Consider the following 17,470-nt stretch of genomic DNA (forward strand, 5'->3'; position numbering starts at 1 on the left):
TTTTTTACCTTATCTCTAAGGTAGCAATTTGAGACCATTAACACTCAACCAGAAACTTGTGCCATGGTCCTCACTAGTGTACAAGGTCAGCTACAGCATATATTCCTGTCTTGTATCAGAAATAAAATTGCCACTGCGGATTTTAGAATCCCAGAGTGTTTTACATTTTCTTAATGCATCTTTTTTCAGAATTCTTCAGGGTCTTCTGAGTGCTCCTTCAGTGAGTGGAAAATATTAGACATTATTTATTTAACTTGGTATTCTTTTTACGCAAAACTATAAATGAAAACTTAAATGAACTAATACTTTTAATTTCATTGTTAGACTTTATCCTCAGAGGTCAGAGCACAAACTGAGTTCTAACTCCACTGCTGGACTCTATCCTCAGAAATCAGAGCATGAACTGAGTTTAACTCCATCGTTAGATTCTATCCTTAGATCTCAGAGCATGAACTGAGTCTTAACTCCATCATTAGGCTCTGACCTCCGAAATCAGAACATGAATCATACTATCATTCTATCCATTAAAGAAGGCAGCAGTTGTCATCAGTTTGATTTAGCTGCAGAGACTCACCGGATGCAGCAGGACATATACTGGATGACCACCTGCCATTCGCACCATTGGTTCGTAACAGTCAAAGTAAGGCTCAATAATAATCACCTGTTTTGGAGCAAAGGAAGTAGTTTCAATCAATGGCGGGAATCCTGGATCTTTCCCTCTTCCCAGATCAGATATGCTGCTGCCACCCAGCTGATGCTCAGATCAGACTTAGCATAGATTAGAAATCAAATCTGACACCTTCTGATCTATATGACTGAGTTATACTTCCAATTTGCTAACTGAGTCAAGCGGGATGGTGTTCATAAGATATTTATCTGGTCATTCAATTTTACCCAGCAGCCATGGAGTTGTGGGAATGCGTATTTTTTTCTGCATTGGTTGTTGACAATCATAAAATTGAGTCAAAATAAATTGTAAGAGTTAACAAGCTGAACAAAGTAGTCCATGGCATAAAACGAATAGGCAATCAATTGAAAGGTTGAGGGAGCTGGGACTTTTCTCTTTAGAGCAGAGGAGGATGAGAGGTGACTTAATAGAGGTTTATAAGATAATGAGGGGGATAGATAGAGTGGACATGCAGAGACTATTTCCTCAGGTGCATGTAGCTGTTCCTAGGGGGCATAACTTTAAGGTTCATGGTGGGAGATGTAGGACGGATGTCTGAGGTAGTTTTTTTATTCAGAAAGTGATTGGGTGTGGAATGCACTGCTTACTGTGATAGTGGAGTCGGACACTTTAGGAACTTTCAAGTGGTTATTGGATAGGCACATGGAGCACACCAGAATGATAGGGAGTGGGATAGCTTGATCTTGGGTTTGGACATAGCTCGGCACAACATCGAGGGCCGAAGGGCCTGTACTTTGCTGTACTGTTCTATGTTCTATAGCTAAGCTACCTTGGTTGAATTAAATGAATTTCTGTTTGTTTATTATTCAAGCACAAGTTAATTTTCATGCAGATAAACATGTTGATATATGACTAACTATAGAAGATGTTGAGAGTCAGAAGCAAGTTTGAGTTTTATTAAACACCACAAAATTCTACCATAAAGAAGGAATTCCTTTGAGAAAAATCTTCACGATCGTGAGATGACAAACCAAGTACATTGAACAGGGAGCTTTCAGTTGTGTGTCTGTATCATCTCCAATAATAATCTCTGATGCCTTTATCTATTATTTCTAATAAAGAGGCTGAGTTTGTGAAGCGCAGCCAGCTGAAGGAGACTTTATTTAATTGATAAAATGTAAAACGATCTTCTGATTCCTCACAGGATCAAGCCTTCTGTAAACCCCTCCAAGTCGAGCTAGCCATGATGTTAATTACACTCATTCTTTCTTGAGCTACCATGATCTAAGATGGCATTGGTGACCGTGGATTTCCATGCATTCTTGATAGGGTACAGCCAAGATTTGCTGTTGCCTTATGCAGATTCTGGCTGACCAAGAGATTTTCCCATTCTTACCACCTGCCCAGGCAAATTGGAAATATTTGCAAGTTGATAATCAACCTGTTTGGCCACATTATGAAAGCATCATCCACTCCACGACTTGATAACCAGGGTCCTTCAATCCAGAGCTTCTGGTTCAGAGGTGGGGATGCTATCACTACACCACTCAACCTCCTATTAATCACACTAACATGAAACATTTGATTTTTAAAAGAAAATGACAAAGATTACATAGTATGTAATTTTTCCAGGCGGTCAATAAATGTTTTTGAGCCAATTAAAGCAGCCTTCAATAAACCTATCTGCTTTCTTGTTTCAGTTCCCACACCTCATGGTGCAGAAGGCAGACTTTCATTTGTTTCCAGAATGATTTTTTTTCCTGGTACAGGTTGCTAGCTTGTCATCAGAGACTTATAGCTTGAAGGGTGCTGCTGGACATCAAGGCGTGACTAACCAGGAGTCTCTCCCACTCTTACTGCCTGCCATTGGCATGTTTGAAGGATTTTGCAAGTTGGTACTCAAATTGGTGGCTGTGTTATGAAGGCATTTTCCCTGGCCAATTATCCCTGGGTTGGCACTCAAACCAAAGCTCCTGGCTCAGAGACAGGGAAACTACTCACTGTGCCATAAGGCCTCATCAAACCAGTGGATAATAAGTTACATTGGGTTCAAGTACAACACAATAACTAGGAATGTTTAATTTAAAAGCTTAACATTTCAACTCGGAAATGATTGAACACAGTCATGAAAATCTCTACATAAAAATGAATACTATGAAGAGTATTGTTCTAGAGAGTGTAACTTTTCTGGGACACTGACAATTTTCACCTACTTCATCTTCATCATCAATTAATGCCTGGAAGAAACAGAACAAGGCCTCATATGCTCCGACTGTCACCAACACCTCAGTGAATGGATCAATGTCTCTTCCCAACAATTTCCCAAAAAGCTTTGCTAGGATTTTTACCAATGGAGGATGACCCTGAGAAGGAGCAAGAAAGAAAGGGAGAACAATGATGAAAACATGATGGAAATGCAACACATTTTACTGAACGCATAAATGAAGGATCTAACATCAGTTAAGCTAGTCTGCACTAGAAATAACCATTACTTCATTAAAATATTTTGTTGGCCAGCAAATCTTTAAAAGATGTGTTGAAAAGATTAAACCATCATTTCTGTAATGTAGCATTTTGAAACAGAACATATTTTAGATTTGTTTACTCACAAAAGCCAGCTTTGCCGTTGTCTTACAATTGTTGGTTGAAATCAATTTTGTTCAGGGTATGGGAAACACTTGCACAATGATATTTGTTTTGCTTGAAACTAGTTGCCTTGGATTTTTCTACTTTCTCAGTCACCACAGAGGAATTACCCACACTGTATACTATTGTGTGTAGGTCAGGCTGTAGGTCAGATGCTCTTCCTTGAAAGATATCAGTGAATCAGATGGGTTTTTACGACATGGTCATTTATTCCTGTTTGAGCTCACAAACGACCAATTTCACAACTGTCAGTTCAGTTGCATTTACAACATCCTGATTGCTAGCCCAGGACCATAACTATAACCTCCCTCATTAAATTTTAGAGACTGTAGTAATCTGGTCATTTTCTGCTCACTTCACTTTTAATAATGGCATTTGGGAGGTCTGTTACTGCATATCTTTGAGTGTGAATTCATAGACCAGCACTTCTGAAATATTGCCAGACCCAGAGTTAAGATGGGAGGGAGGAGAAGAGAGAAATCAGTAAAAATAAAATCCCAAAATGTAAAATGAAACAATTATAATTGCTTTACCATAGGCCTGTGAGACTGTTTTTGAGTGTGTCACTCTTGAATTTGAAATAGTGTCTTTAATGCAGAATAACATTCTAAGAGTCTTCAAACAGACACCAAATAATGGAGAAATTTGGAGCAATAACCAAAAGAAGTGGTTTTATTAAAGGCCTTAAAGGAGAATATGAAGATAGAGGGGCAGAGGACATCGAAGGAGGAAATTCAGGGATTGAAACATAGAGAACTGAAGGCATGGTTGATAATACAGCAAACAAAGAGGGAAAAATTAATGAAAGATCAGGGACAAAAGAATGGAGAGTTAGGGGCAGAGTTTTGGCAATTATAGAGCTGGAGGATTTTATAGAAGTACAGAGAGCTTAGACAATGGAACAATTTTAATAGGAGGAAAGAAATTTGAGATCTGAGGCATGGGGAGCAATTAGCAAGAACACGGGTAATGGCAACCATGATCGTGAGCACTATAGGATAGGATTTAATGAGTGCATATATGATAAACACACTGGAAATTTACATAATTTTTAAAATTAAAAAAATGATAAGCTTAATTTTGATGTACGTTTATTGACATCATCATCACCTTACTGGCTTAGGCCTAATCCTTGGTGTTGAGGTCAGGAAATCCTCCCTGAGATGTTTGCAATGAGAAACAGAAAGATTTCTTATCACTGAGGTGAAGTTATGCATAAATTATCTTTGATGAGGGAGTAGTTAACTTAAAAAGTGGATGGATAGGCAAAAAAAGGAATACAATTCTAATTGAAACAGTCAGGGAAATAACACAAATGGTGCTTTAAAGAGCATTTAAGCTGTCTTGCTTTGTGAAATGAAAGAAGACAGAGAGGCAGATACTCCAGGGAGAATATTCCACAACCAGGGGCTTAGGCAACAGAAGGCACCAATAATGAAACAATTAAAATTGAGGATGCGCAAGAAGTCAATAATAGAAAAGAAATATACCTCCACCCACTTGTCTAATGAATAAAGGCACCACAATGGATAATATTGCAAAAATACACAATCGATTTTAAGTATGCCTGGTAGGTCATTAGGATTGGCTCAGCACCTCTCAGTAAGAGGTGGAAAAATCACCCAGTCTTCCAGTTTTCTGCTAGCCTTCCAATAGAAGGTGTATGTGAAGTATATGCTAGAATAGAATAAGACTTTGCGGTTCAATAAGTTGCCACCACTTACTGTTTAGATTCACAAATGACAAATGGTCACTTGGATAGGATGTTAGAATGGACAGTGCTGACAGGGTCCTATATGATCCTCCAGCCTCACAACCCTCAGAAATATCTGCACCCTCAATTTTAATGTCTCAGTCTACTTCAGATTATCCTGGAGGGATAAAAAAAATTGAGCAATACGTGAAGCTAGGTGTTTCACACTACCACTATGCAGTAGCATAGAAGTGTTATTCACCACTAACAGGATGCTGATGTCTGGACAAAAAACACAAATCGGTAATCTGGTACTTGAATTTCAGTGCTGGTGTAATACTTGGTATGTAGGCTGTGAATCCCAAAGACTGGCAGATCATATCAGACAGCATGTCCCTTCCACTGCTCATAATGGATAAGGTGCAGACCATACTCAATCAGCCTACGCTTGCAAAACTCAACGCAATGCCTAACATTAGATGTGATTTTGCAATTGGACAACATTTGCTAAATAATTCTCAGTTTGCCAAGAAAATGCTTACAGTCAATTGAAGATTGTCAATTGGACTCGCAACATGGTACATGTGTGTGTACTAGAAGCTACATATATCAATACACAAGACCTGTTTGTTGCAGACAGAAAGAACAGGTACACGCATTGCACCTGTTTCAGCTAAACAAAATAAGTGACAGCCATTTGCTGATTCATTCCCCCAGGGCAATACCTTGACCAGAGTCAAGCTGCCTGGTTTAAATCTCAAACAATGTTTGGCAGTTATATCAGTCTTCATCATCATTTCCCCATGGCAATACCCCTACCAACCAGTCAACCTATCATCTTTCCCCTTCCACACAGTACAATTGATGTTTTCTCGTTATGAATCATAGAATCCTACAGTACAGAAGGAGGCCTTTTGGCCCATCGAGTCTGCACCTACCATAATTCCACCCAGGCCCTATTCCCATAACCCCATGTATTTACAAAAGGGCAATTTAGCACGGCCAATCCAGCTAACCTGCACATCTTTGGACTGTTATATTACTGTTCTTATGAAGTGTTCCGATGATAAAGAGCTTTAACATGTCTCTTTGTATGGCAACACTCAAGTTCCGTACTACCAAACAAATGTGCAGTGGAGTGTTAGCTGCAATTATACCAGCTGAGTGAACAAAATTTTGGGAATATCCCTTTATAATGTTACGGTATATGGCCCATCTCAAAATGCACAATAAAACCTCTCTTCATAGTTAGTTCAAGAACTGTAGTGCACTGAGGAATCTTATGTCGTATTATCAAAAATAAATACTCACAAAAGCCCTAGTGTACTGGTTCAGGTCACTGTTTATGGCCCTTATGAAAGCTTCTTTTACAAAATTTGGAGGTGAGAAGTCAGGAAATCCCTGCCCCAGGTTGACAACTGGATGATCAGCAGCAAGCTGCGTAATTTCTACCCTGAAAACATTGGAAAAAAACATACATTAAAAATCTTTTTAGTTGTTTCACACTTCTCTCCTTGGTACTACTTGGCACAACTATCCTGCTGCAAGGGGAACCAGTCTTTAGGTACCAGGCTACTGACTAATACCAGGTTAAAGAGTGATTGAGATAAACCCAATCTCAATGTCTTCACTCCTGTAAAATGGACAATAGAATCACCTCCATTTTTAAAATGTATTCTGCCATGGGACGTGTGTATTGTTTCGTATTGGAGATGTGATACATGGGGCAGACTTTGATTTAAAATGAACAGAGTTTTATTAATGATGTGTGATCTCTTCCATGGCTGCTTCTTTGTTTCTCACAATGGGTTTATTACACAAATTTTGGTGCGTACAATAATACAACACAGCTTCAGTGAACCAATATGAATAAATACAAATACATGACAATTCCTCTCCCCACCCACCTTAAATTGAACGTCCTGAGAGAAGTTCAATACGAACATCAATAAGTCAGTCACTAATAACAACTCAGTTTGTTGTTCTTGGAACGATTGATGGTGAACCTCTGGCGATGGGAATCTCTGGAGTCTTTGACTTTCTATAAAGTCATTAGTGGCTGGTTTAACCAGCATTGACGCAAGAACAAAAATTGAGGTGCTGTTTTCTTCAATGGTGTAGAGTTTGTAGAAAGGTTCAAGTCAGGACTTTTTAAGTCTGATCCTGACTTTTCATCAGGCTCCAGATTTGGCAGATCTATTCTTCCAGCCAATAACTGGTCTGTATAGCTCCTCCAGACAACATAATCTCTGGTCTGGACAGTATGAGCCAGTTCCAGCTTGTGCAAAGACAATGGTAATAATGCATATCTCCCAAACCAAAACTCCTTGACCCTGATAGAAAACTGTGTTTTGCCTTGTCTTCTGCTGAGCCATTTGTGCCACATAATTTCCTTAGTTTTTGGCAGTTTCCTGAGATGGAATACGGAACACAGCTGCCTTGAGTAAGGCAGGAGGTCTTGGTCATGGAATGTCTGGTGTTCCAGTAGACCAGTAGGAAGTTATTATGGTGCCAATAGTGACATTTAAAGGGTATCTAGATGAATACATGAACAGGATGGGAATGGATGGATATGGACTCTGAGTGCATATGGTTTTAATTTAGGCAGGCATCAAGATCAGCGCAGGCTTGGCGGACCGAAGGGCCTGTTCCTGTGCCGTACTGTTCTTTGATCAGTGAATCCTGCTTCTTGGTTGCTTTCAAGGTGAGTTTCAGGGTTTGGACGAAGCATTCTGCTAGTTCATTAGTAGTAGGGTGATACGGTGTGGAAATAAAGTGTTGAACGCAGTTTTCTTGTAGGCAGTTTTTCAAATTCTGGTGAGAAAAATTGAGGTCTGATGTCACTTACTAGTTGTTCAGGAAATCCAGAGCCACTAAATATTTCTTCTAGCTTCTCAATAGTCTTCTCAGGTGAGGTAGATGTCAACACAGTGACTTCTGGCCATTTGGTGTGAGCATCAATCATTGCTAATAACATACGTCCTTCAAAAGGTCCTACAAAATCAGATGCACACATTGTCAAGCCTCTTCAGGCCATTCCCATGGTTGTGGCAATGCTAAGGGTGACAGGTTTCTTACCTTCTCACAAGAACATGTTCTAGCTTTATCCTCAAGTTCCACATCAAGTCCAGACCACCATTTCTTTCATGCATATGATTCTGCATTGGCCCTCATGTAGCTTCTCGAACACCAGCTTCCTCAATGGTGGCGGAATAATCACTCTGAGCCCCACTGAAGACATCCTGACTGTACTGACAGCTCCAATCTCGAGTTTAGGATTTTACGTTGTTTTTCCTCATAAAACCATATCCATCACTTTAGAAAGCACAGGATCGGTCAGTGTTTTCTTACTTGCCTAGAAGTAAGAGGTGTGTTGCCCACATGTTCAAAGTAGACTATAGTCCCCTTCTGGCAAACTGCTAGGAAAAAGGTTTTCTGTGGTATATGGGTTTTGGTTTTAACTGAAGCACATTAGAGATATTGATTAAGGATTGTGGTGGTGATTATAGTGGTTGTTTTGTTTTTAATTGATATGTTTACTATATTCTTAAGTAAACTTTGTTTGAGAAAAGATCCCTAGCGAGTCGCTTGAATCATATCTGAAAGTGAAACATCTCATGCTTATCCTAGTCAAATGCAAGATGCAAAATTTATGACTCAGGCGGGCTTCAAAACACTTTGGAGTTTCTGGCTGAACCATAACAGCGGGCTGATGCCATTATCTGCCTTCCCTACAAAAATGTTCATTGTGCATCCTAACACCTGTAAGACGATGATATTTAGCATGATTTCTATCACAAGTACAAATGGTGTAACCTCTATTTTGGATTTCTAAGCAGCCAAAGGAGAGGTGTAACCAGGCCTGATTTCTTGCCCATGATTTTTTAAAAACTATAATCTATAACTTTAAGAAAGAACAAATTTGAAGCAATCCTGTAAAATGCTGAGTCATGAAACTGTAGGGGTTTTCACAACATCAGCTCTCCATGATCTCTTTGAATAGACAATGTGAAGTATCTTGCCACTGCCAAGGTAAAATGTACTGGACCAAGATATTCTATCCACTGATACCTGACAGCAGGCAAGGTTCCTCAATGTCTTTTTGTAATCAAATTAACCCCCATAATCAAAACAAATTTACCAAATATTCTTGTCTAATCCTTCAATTCTCCGAGAATGTATCTGCCGGGACATCTTTACCTGAATAATGAAGAGAGAACAGATTTTACTTACAATAGCCAGAATACAACAATCGAGCAATTAAAACGAACAATACCAAACCACAACAAAAGTTAATCACTGTTTATGACCATGATACTATTCAAACCACAAAAGCTTGGACACCTCTGACAGGGGAAGCAAACTTCCACAGACAAATTTGGGAATATAGTTAATACTGAGGAATTACGACAAAACACAAGATATCAATAAACTGTAGATGGTTGTGTAAATAGCGGATTAATTTCTGTAAAACTGGGGAGAGGTGATATGTGCATTTTGTAGGAATAGAAGGTCACCAATTCTGGAGAATTGTCTGATGAGATGAAGACATAAATGGATCTGGTGGTACACATTAACAATGTTACTAAAGTAGCAATTCAGGTTAACGTCAAAGCACTGCACTTCATTTCTAAAGGAACAAAATTCAAATGCAGAGAAGTTGCAAACAGGATTTTGAAGGATTCAAAAATGTGTTAAAAAGATTCATCGGGATAATATAACTGACATGTTATAACTATTAGGAAAGATAAAACAGATGAGGCCACCTTCTGTAGAAAAAGATCACTGGGAAATATCTTTGATGGGGCTGGAGTACAGATATTTCCACTTGGAGTGATGTCCAAACCTTGGGACCCAAAGTTTAAGATGGTCAATAATAAATCCAATAAGAAATCCAGGTGAAACATTTTTAACCAAAGGGTGATTAGATTTTGGAGTTAGCCACCACAGGAGTAGTTGATGCAAGTAGCATAGATGTATTTAAGGGAAAACTGGTTAAGTACATAAAGGACAAAGGAATAAAAGGATATGTGAATAGGCTGAAATGATACAAGGTGAGAGGGGGCTGCCATGAATCTTAAATACCAGCACAGACCTATTGGTCCAATTTTGGTGATTCATTTGCAATGCTCTTGCAGATGACAGCAGTTACAACAATCTACAAATCAACTGGAATAGATGGTTGCAAATTACAGAAAGCTGATACAAAACGGACATGCAAAAGGTATAACAAACCTTGGGCCAAACGTTCACAATGTCAGCACAAAGCCTTTAATTTGCTCATGACATTCCAAAGCACTTCAGAATTAACAAATTAGTTCTGAAGCATGGTCACTGCCACTTTTGTTATGTAGACAAATACAGCAGCCAGCTTGCTCCATAAACAGCAATGAAACAAGTTAACTGGTGATGTTGATTGAGAGATAAAGTTTGACCAGGGCATCAGGAAAACTGCCCATCTCTTTTTTGAATTATGCCACAGAATCTTATACTTCCACCTGAAAAGGTAGACAGTGCCTCTATTTAATGACTCACCCAGAGGTTGGCACCTTCCCATGGTAATATTATGAAGTGCCAGCCTAGAACATGTACACAAAATTAGGCAGAGGGGCTTGAACGTAAAACCTTCTTATCTGGACGTGAGAATACTACCATGAGCTGAACTAGCATCTAGAATAAGTAGAGTGAAAAAACAAAGATACAATGAAATAAAAAGTAGAGGAGGATGGCGACGTGTAACATATCATCAGTTGATGTTGAAAAACAGAGAACAATCATCTGGCAGTCTTTCGGGGTGTTTTGGGGTGTCAACAGGGAGAATGCACATTTCAATCTGTGATGCATCTTCAGATATTTTTTCTTACAAACAACAACTTGCATTCATAATGTGTTGTTAACCTACCACGTTAACTTTACACTAAGTATCTTGTACTCAATTATTCCAATATGTTTGATGAACACTAGCTTGCTACAGTCTCCTGATTGCAAATACAATACCTATGGCTCGAAATAATACCAACATCAACTGTCACTACTACTCTGTTAACCTTAACTTCTTAGAACTTCTAACTTGCTATCCAATAAAATGGAGTCTCTTGAATTCTCCTCAGATGAAATCATGATTGTGTCATCAATCTTCATCAGCTGTCCCTCTTCTAATGATCAAAATGACACTAATTACTTTGCAGCATGGTGGCACAGTGGCTAGCACTGCTTCCTCACAGTGCCAGGGACACAGGTTCAATTCTGGCCTTGGATGACATTCTGCATGGAATTTGACTGCGTGAGTTTCCGACGGGTGTTCCGGTTTCTTCCCACAATCCAAAAATGTGGTTAGGTAGATTGCTTCTTCGTGTCCCAAGATGTGTAGGTTAGATGGATTATCCATGGTAAATGTGTGGAGTTACAAGGATAGGATAGGGGAGCGGGCCTGGGTAAAATACTCTGTCAGAGAGTCGGCACAGACTTGATGAGCCTTCTTCTGGATTGTAGGGATTCTATGATTCTGTCATCTGAATGGTCTCAAACAACTCAATCAGCCTGTTCACGAGATTGAGAGTTCAAAGGTAAAATATCATAACATATCTTTTCTCTTTAGATGCTAAACAATCTCCTTTATATCTCCAATACTTTGCTGTATTTTATTTCCGGCTCGAATTTCAATTACTAATTTATCATTTTTAATACTTCATTCTATTAACTGATAGCCTTTAAGTTGAATAGTTTGTGTATAACACAAATAATTTCTGAATAGTCATATAAGTTTCAATACGGCACAGAGCGAGCAAGGTCTATTTGGAAGCTGAGCACACTATGAAAACCAACAATGCATTGTGCTTCTGACGGATGTCATCCTTTGGACTGAGGTTCTGTGTGCTTCATCAAGTGGAAAATTTGGTTTCACCTATTGGTAAGAAGGCTGTAACTTCCTCCTGATTTTCAGGTCAACAACCTTCTCCCAATCAACATCACCTAAAACAAATTGGTCATTGTTAGCTGTGAGAAACTGCATGTACAAAGCAGATGCCATGTTTCACTATGTTAGGGTAACCAATTTATATTTGAAACACTTAATACATCACAAAAGATATCTCCCATTGCTGCTACCCAAATCTTCATGCTAAATTATTGCAGAAAGAGAACTATTCACCTTTATTCTGTGCAAAATGTTGTTAATCAAACTGTTATTTCTTATGATTGTGTGTGTTGGTGCCCTCAGCATATCTGCTATCGCCTCTGTAATTAGGGCTATTTACAACTCACCCAGTCTTCTGATCATTATCTGTTGAAAATGAAAGCACAAACACTGAATAAACTTATAATTATAGATATCACAGAATCGCTACATTACTGAAGGAGGCCATTCAGCCCATCGTCAGCACCAACTCTGACAGAGTTTCTTACCAGGCCCTCTTCCCTGCCCTATCCCCATAATCTCACACATTTACCACGGCCAATCCACCGAACTTGCATATCTTTGGACTGTGGAAGGAAACCAGAGCACCCATGCAGACGTGGGGAGAATGTGCAAACTCCACACAGTCACCGAAGGAATTAAACCCAGGTCCGTGACACTGTGAGGCAGCGACGCTAACCACTCTGCCACCCTTGAATATTAAACATAAAACAATCCTCCTTGTAAATTGTTGTAATAAAAATACTAATACTGATTGCGGTAATTCAGGTATTTGTACAACATAATTGAATCTAGGAAAATACATGGCCTCAGGCATCAATGTCAAATGTAAGAATGTTAAAGGAAGATCACCTCAATATTTGAATTACCACACTTAGTTTTATTTAACCTGTTGTATCAAAGATGAGATTTCCATCTGTGAATTGGATTAGTTTCACTCGGGAATTTAGGATGTGTCCACAGAAGGCATGCAACATGGGAATACTTTGCATGTCATGAGCATACTGTTGAATCTCTTCCCACCACGTTATTTATCTTCCAGTTCTGTGTTTGGGCAGCAAATTTGAGCTGCTGGAATGCAGCTTTCTTGGCTTGCGACTTTGGATTTTTCTGCCAGGCAATGAAGGTTTTTCTAGGAGGTCAGATATTTCAGCATTGAACCAGACTGGTGACTGGTGGTATGTCTGGACCCAATGGTTTAGGCAGAGGAGTCTAGTATAGTTGACTTTATTTGATTCCACTGTTCTGAAATTAAGTTGGAAATCATAGTAACCCTACAGTGCAGAAAGAGGCCATTTGGCCCATCGGGTTTGCACCGACCACAATTCCATCAAGGCCCTACCCCCACATCCCTACATATTTTACCTGCTAATCCCTGTAATCTTTGATCTCAGGACGCCAAGGGGCAATTTTTAAGCATAGCCAATCAACCTAACCCGCACATCTTTGGACTATGGAAGGAAACTGGAGCATCTGGAGGAAACCCACGGAGACACAAGGAGAATGTGCAAACTCCACACAGCCAGTGACCCAAGCCAGGAATTGAATCAAGGTCCCTGGAGTTGTAAAGCAGCACTGCTAACCACTGTGCTACCGTGCCATCCACGGGTAGGTGAAGATTTTCCATATTGGTTGCGAACTGCACTTGGAGGTCTTCTCTTCGATTGGGTTGCTTTAGGGCCAAGACATTGATCTTCTTCCTCCACAGATTTTGGAGGAAAAACTGTTCATCCAAATATTCCACCTCCTCTACATGTTGAAGGAGAAACTCTGGAACATGTTGAGCACTTTCCAATATCTTGGCAGCTACAGCTCTTAAAAGGCCACCAAGAAAATCTGACACCAGATCAGTTGTGTCTGTTCAGCCTTCTATAAGCTACAGCAGAGGGTGTTTGACAACCAAGATCTCTGCAAGTCAATACAAGACCGAGTGTACAAGTAGTTATGATCACAACACTCAGTATGGTGACCATAACTGTCAGTGGCACAAGAATACTAGAGAAATTCCATCAGCGATACTTCATTGCAGCATTGAACAAATGCTACTATCCTTCTAGGAGCCAACTTCACAAGCATTCAGGCAACTCTCCTGGAAAATCAACCATGATAGACTGGGCTGTGTCTGGATGGCCAAAAAGCATCTCCTCAGCCGGTCCTATTTTAACTCTCAAATGGCTAACATTCCAGGGGAGAACAAAGAAAATGCTTCAAAGAAATTCTGAAGCCCTCCTTGAAGAACAGCAGTATTAACATTAACGATTGAGGGGAGATTGCTACCAATTGTTAAAAGTGGCAACAACCTGTTGATCACCACCTTTAAGTCACAATGCTAAGACGAAGCAGAAAGAGACAAGGAAAATTCTGCACTCCCGATCCCATTACCTCATGGGACCCATCCAGCCCCATGTGCTCAAAGATCTGTGGTCTCAAATCTACCTGTTAGGTCACATGGAGACCCATGGCAGAAAGTTGTCATCATCCTCAAAGTGAGAGACAGCTAATGATTGCCTGAAGCAAGACCCTGAATGACATGACCACTTGCAAGAAAGGTGATTTATTCTTACTCAATTAATGCCACTCAAACATGATTGGGTGCTTTATTTATAGGGTACAAAATCAAGGGAGTTAGGTTGAACTTGTAAAAAACACTGGATACTGCATCCAGGGCACCATTGTTTAGGAAGGGTGAGAAAGCACGAGAATGGTTCCAAGGATGAGGAACTGCAGTTACGTAGAAAATTTGGGGAAGTTGGGGCTGTTTCAGAAAGAAATAGGAGCAGGAGTAGGCCATCCAGCCCTTCGAGCCTGCCCTGCCATTCAACAAGATCATGGCTGATCTGTCGTGTCTCAGTTCCACATTCCCACCCTCTCCCCATAACCCTTAATCCCCTCGCTTATCAAAAACCCATCAACCCGCGTCTTAAAAATATTTAGCGAGGCAGCCTCCACCACCTCAACAGGCAGAGAATTCCAGAGATTCACCACCCTTTGAGTGAAGAAGTTCCTCCTCAACTCCGTTCTAAACCGCCCCCCCTTTATCTTGAGGCTGTGCCCCCTAGTCCTACTGTCCTTTCTGATTTAAATAATGGGGTTACATTTGCTACCTTCCAATTGGCAGGAACAATGACAAAATCTGTAGAATTTTGGAAGATCGACACCAAATTCATGATCTCTATAACCAAATCTTTCAACTTGCTGGGATGTAGATTATCAAGTCCAGGAGATTTATCATCGTTCAGTCCCATTAATTTATCCAGTACTTTTTCTTACTAATACTAATTTCTTTCAGCACCTCACTCTCGCTAGTCAATCAGTTCTTCATTATTTATTGGAGCGTTTTTTGTACTTGTTTAGCTTCTATGCTTTTTCCTTATCGTCCATTACAAATTATCCTGTTTCTACTTATAATGGGCCAACATTTATCTAGTTGTCTATTTGTTAGTCAAAGATGGACTCACAGGATTCTGTGCTACCTATCTGCTCTGCCTAGACTATCCGGAGGTCACTCATTCCCCCTCAGCCTGTATTTTCTTAATCTGCGGCGTGGCCAGCTCCCTAAATGTGGTAACGAGAGTAACTTCATTGCAGTTTTAACATAAGCCTGCTTCTGACACAAATAAATAAACTTTTTATATGCTATACACTTAGTTCTCAGGGAAATTTGAAAGTAGTATTCAAAATCATGAAGAGCCTGAACAGAGAGGGAACAACCGTTCTCAATGGTGGAAAGATCAAGAACAAGAGGGCACAGATTTAAAGTCATTAGCAAAAGAAGCAGTGGGAATAGGAGAGAAAACGTTCTGAAGCGTTGGGAAGTTAGGATTTGGACTGTGCAGCTTCAGTTTGCTGGAGGGACATACGAGGTGGCCTGGGCTCTGCTGGGGGGCAGGGATCTCTAAGCTAAATAGCTTCCTTCTGTGCTGTCATTTGTTGAATACCTCGATTTAACTCGTTTTGCAGTCCAAATCCTAACCTCTGAAAAAGTTCATTTCTTCTTCCTGTCCCCACTGCTTGTTTTGTTGATTACTTTATAACTGTGTGCCCTTTTGCTCTCGACCTTGCCAGCAGTGAGGAGGATTTTCACAGTAACTTCATCGCAGTGTTAATGTAAACCTACTTGTGACACTAATAAATAAACTTTAACTGGAAGGGGGGCTTTTTTACACCTGGAACAAAAACGTAAGGCAAAATCATTTTAAAAAAATACAATTAAAACGGTGGAGTCCTCAGCTCTACAAACATCTGGCCCGAAAGTCTCAATTCAAACCGTCTTTCAGGCTCCTGGAGTATTTAGTTTTTCGTGTCTTTCCTCCTCACTTACTGACAACCCATTCTTATTGCTGTCACCGCGGCTACCGCCTTCACCGACCTCGGTGGGAAGCCGCAGTGCTGGCGCCAGCTCGCGCAGGGCGGGCCTCCCTCCGGCGGAACTCAGAGGAACGGGGCGGAACCTTTCTGCGGCACCCTCGTGCGCCACCCCGGACCCCCAAAGCAGGTGGACACCTTCACCTGCCCGCTCAAGATGGCGCCGGCCCACCACATTCCCCTCAGGCTAAAGGTACCTGATGATCTGGGGGTTTTTTTTTTGCTTTTGCTCTGAGGAAATGAATGAGCGGCGCGGTTTGTTGGGGTTCTCTTCCCCGTTCGGAATTTTGGCGCAAGTTCTCCGGTCCGGCGAATTTCCAGTCGGCGGACATGGCGCCTTTTTTCCGGCCGGCGTGTGACGCCACTTCCGGCGGGGTGGGTTGGTGGGGAGGAGGGATGTTTGTGCCAGCGGGGTGGAAAATACCCCCCTGGATATCAACTAACCCCCTGGAGGAGCTGATCCTGGAAAGAAGCCCCGCGGAGGGAGGGTGGGGCCCGCTGCTGGTGCCCGGGAGGTGAGCTTGCAGTGCGCGGTCGTGTTTCAGTCAGTGAGCTGCCCGGGCTCAATGGTACCGGCATCCGACCTGGCTTTTACACAGTTTGGGAATGACAGGGATCTGCTGGGGATGGTGGGCAGCCTGGGGTCTGCTGGCGATGGCTGGCAGCCTGGGGTCTGCTGGCGATGGCTGGCAGCCTGGGGTCTGCTGGGGATGGCTGGCAGCCTGGGGTCTGCTGGGGATGGCGGGCAGCCTGGGGTCTGCTGGGGATGGCTGGCAGCCTGGGGTCTGCTGGGGATGGCTGGCAGCCTGGGGTCTGCTGGCGATGTCTGGCAGCCTGGGGTCTGCTGGGGATGGCTGGCAGCCTGGGGTCTGCTGGGGATGGCTGGCAGCCTGGGGTCTGCTGGGGATGACAAACGAGGATCTGCTGGAGATATCTGGCTCTCTGGGATCTGCTTGGGATAGTGGGCAGCCTTCGGTCTGCTGGGGATTGCTGGTAGTCTGTTGTCTAGTGGGAATGGCAGACTGGGATCTGCTAGGGATAGCTGGCAGTCTGGGGTCTGCTGGGGATGGTGGGCTGGCTGGGATCTGCTGAGGATGGCTGGTAGTCTGTGGTCTAGTGGGAATGGCTGCCAGTCTGCGGTCTAGTGGGAATGGCAGACTGGGATCTGCTGGGGATAGCTGGCAGCCTGGGGTCCGCTGGGAATGGCGGGCTGGCTCGGATC

General features: G+C 41.6%; 2 protein-coding genes across 11 annotated transcripts in view; one reads left to right on the forward strand and one right to left on the reverse strand.

Moving 5' to 3' along the window:
* The window catches only part of LOC145358184 (kynurenine--oxoglutarate transaminase 1-like), a 247,401-nt gene that overhangs the window by 13,086 nt on the left and 216,845 nt on the right, over positions 1–17,470 (reverse strand). The window contains exons 1-6 of one of the 7 annotated variants that reach the window (XM_080211952.1): positions 16,253–16,343; positions 12,118–12,249; positions 9,109–9,167; positions 6,279–6,420; positions 2,842–2,991; positions 575–661 (exon numbers count right to left, since the gene is read on the reverse strand). In XM_080211952.1, the coding sequence (XP_080068078.1) occupies positions 575–661; positions 2,842–2,991; positions 6,279–6,420; positions 9,109–9,167; positions 12,118–12,189 (510 nt within the window). In that variant the 5' untranslated portion in view covers positions 12,190–12,249; positions 16,253–16,343. Of the gene's footprint in view, positions 1–574; positions 662–2,841; positions 2,992–6,278; positions 6,421–9,108; positions 9,168–11,014; positions 11,048–12,117; positions 12,250–15,856; positions 16,055–16,204; positions 16,344–17,470 lie in introns of those variants that run through there. The other 6 variants (XM_080211953.1, XM_080211955.1, XM_080211956.1 and 3 more) reach the window with 6 other exon arrangements.
* lrrc8aa (leucine rich repeat containing 8 VRAC subunit Aa) overlaps positions 16,361–17,470 on the forward strand; it is a 59,409-nt gene continuing 58,299 nt past the window's right edge. For 3 of the 4 annotated variants that reach the window (XM_080211949.1, XM_080211946.1, XM_080211948.1), the window contains exon 1: positions 16,655–16,763. The gene's annotated coding sequence lies outside the window, so the exon portion shown is untranslated. Of the gene's footprint in view, positions 16,442–16,654; positions 16,764–17,470 lie in introns of those variants that run through there. The other variant, XM_080211947.1, reaches the window with a different exon arrangement.

Source organism: Carcharhinus amblyrhynchos, chromosome 25 (assembly GCF_965287045.1).
Source record: "Carcharhinus amblyrhynchos chromosome 25, sCarAmb.v2.hapA, whole genome shotgun sequence".
In the NCBI taxonomy this organism is placed as follows: domain Eukaryota; kingdom Metazoa; phylum Chordata; class Chondrichthyes; order Carcharhiniformes; family Carcharhinidae; genus Carcharhinus; species Carcharhinus amblyrhynchos.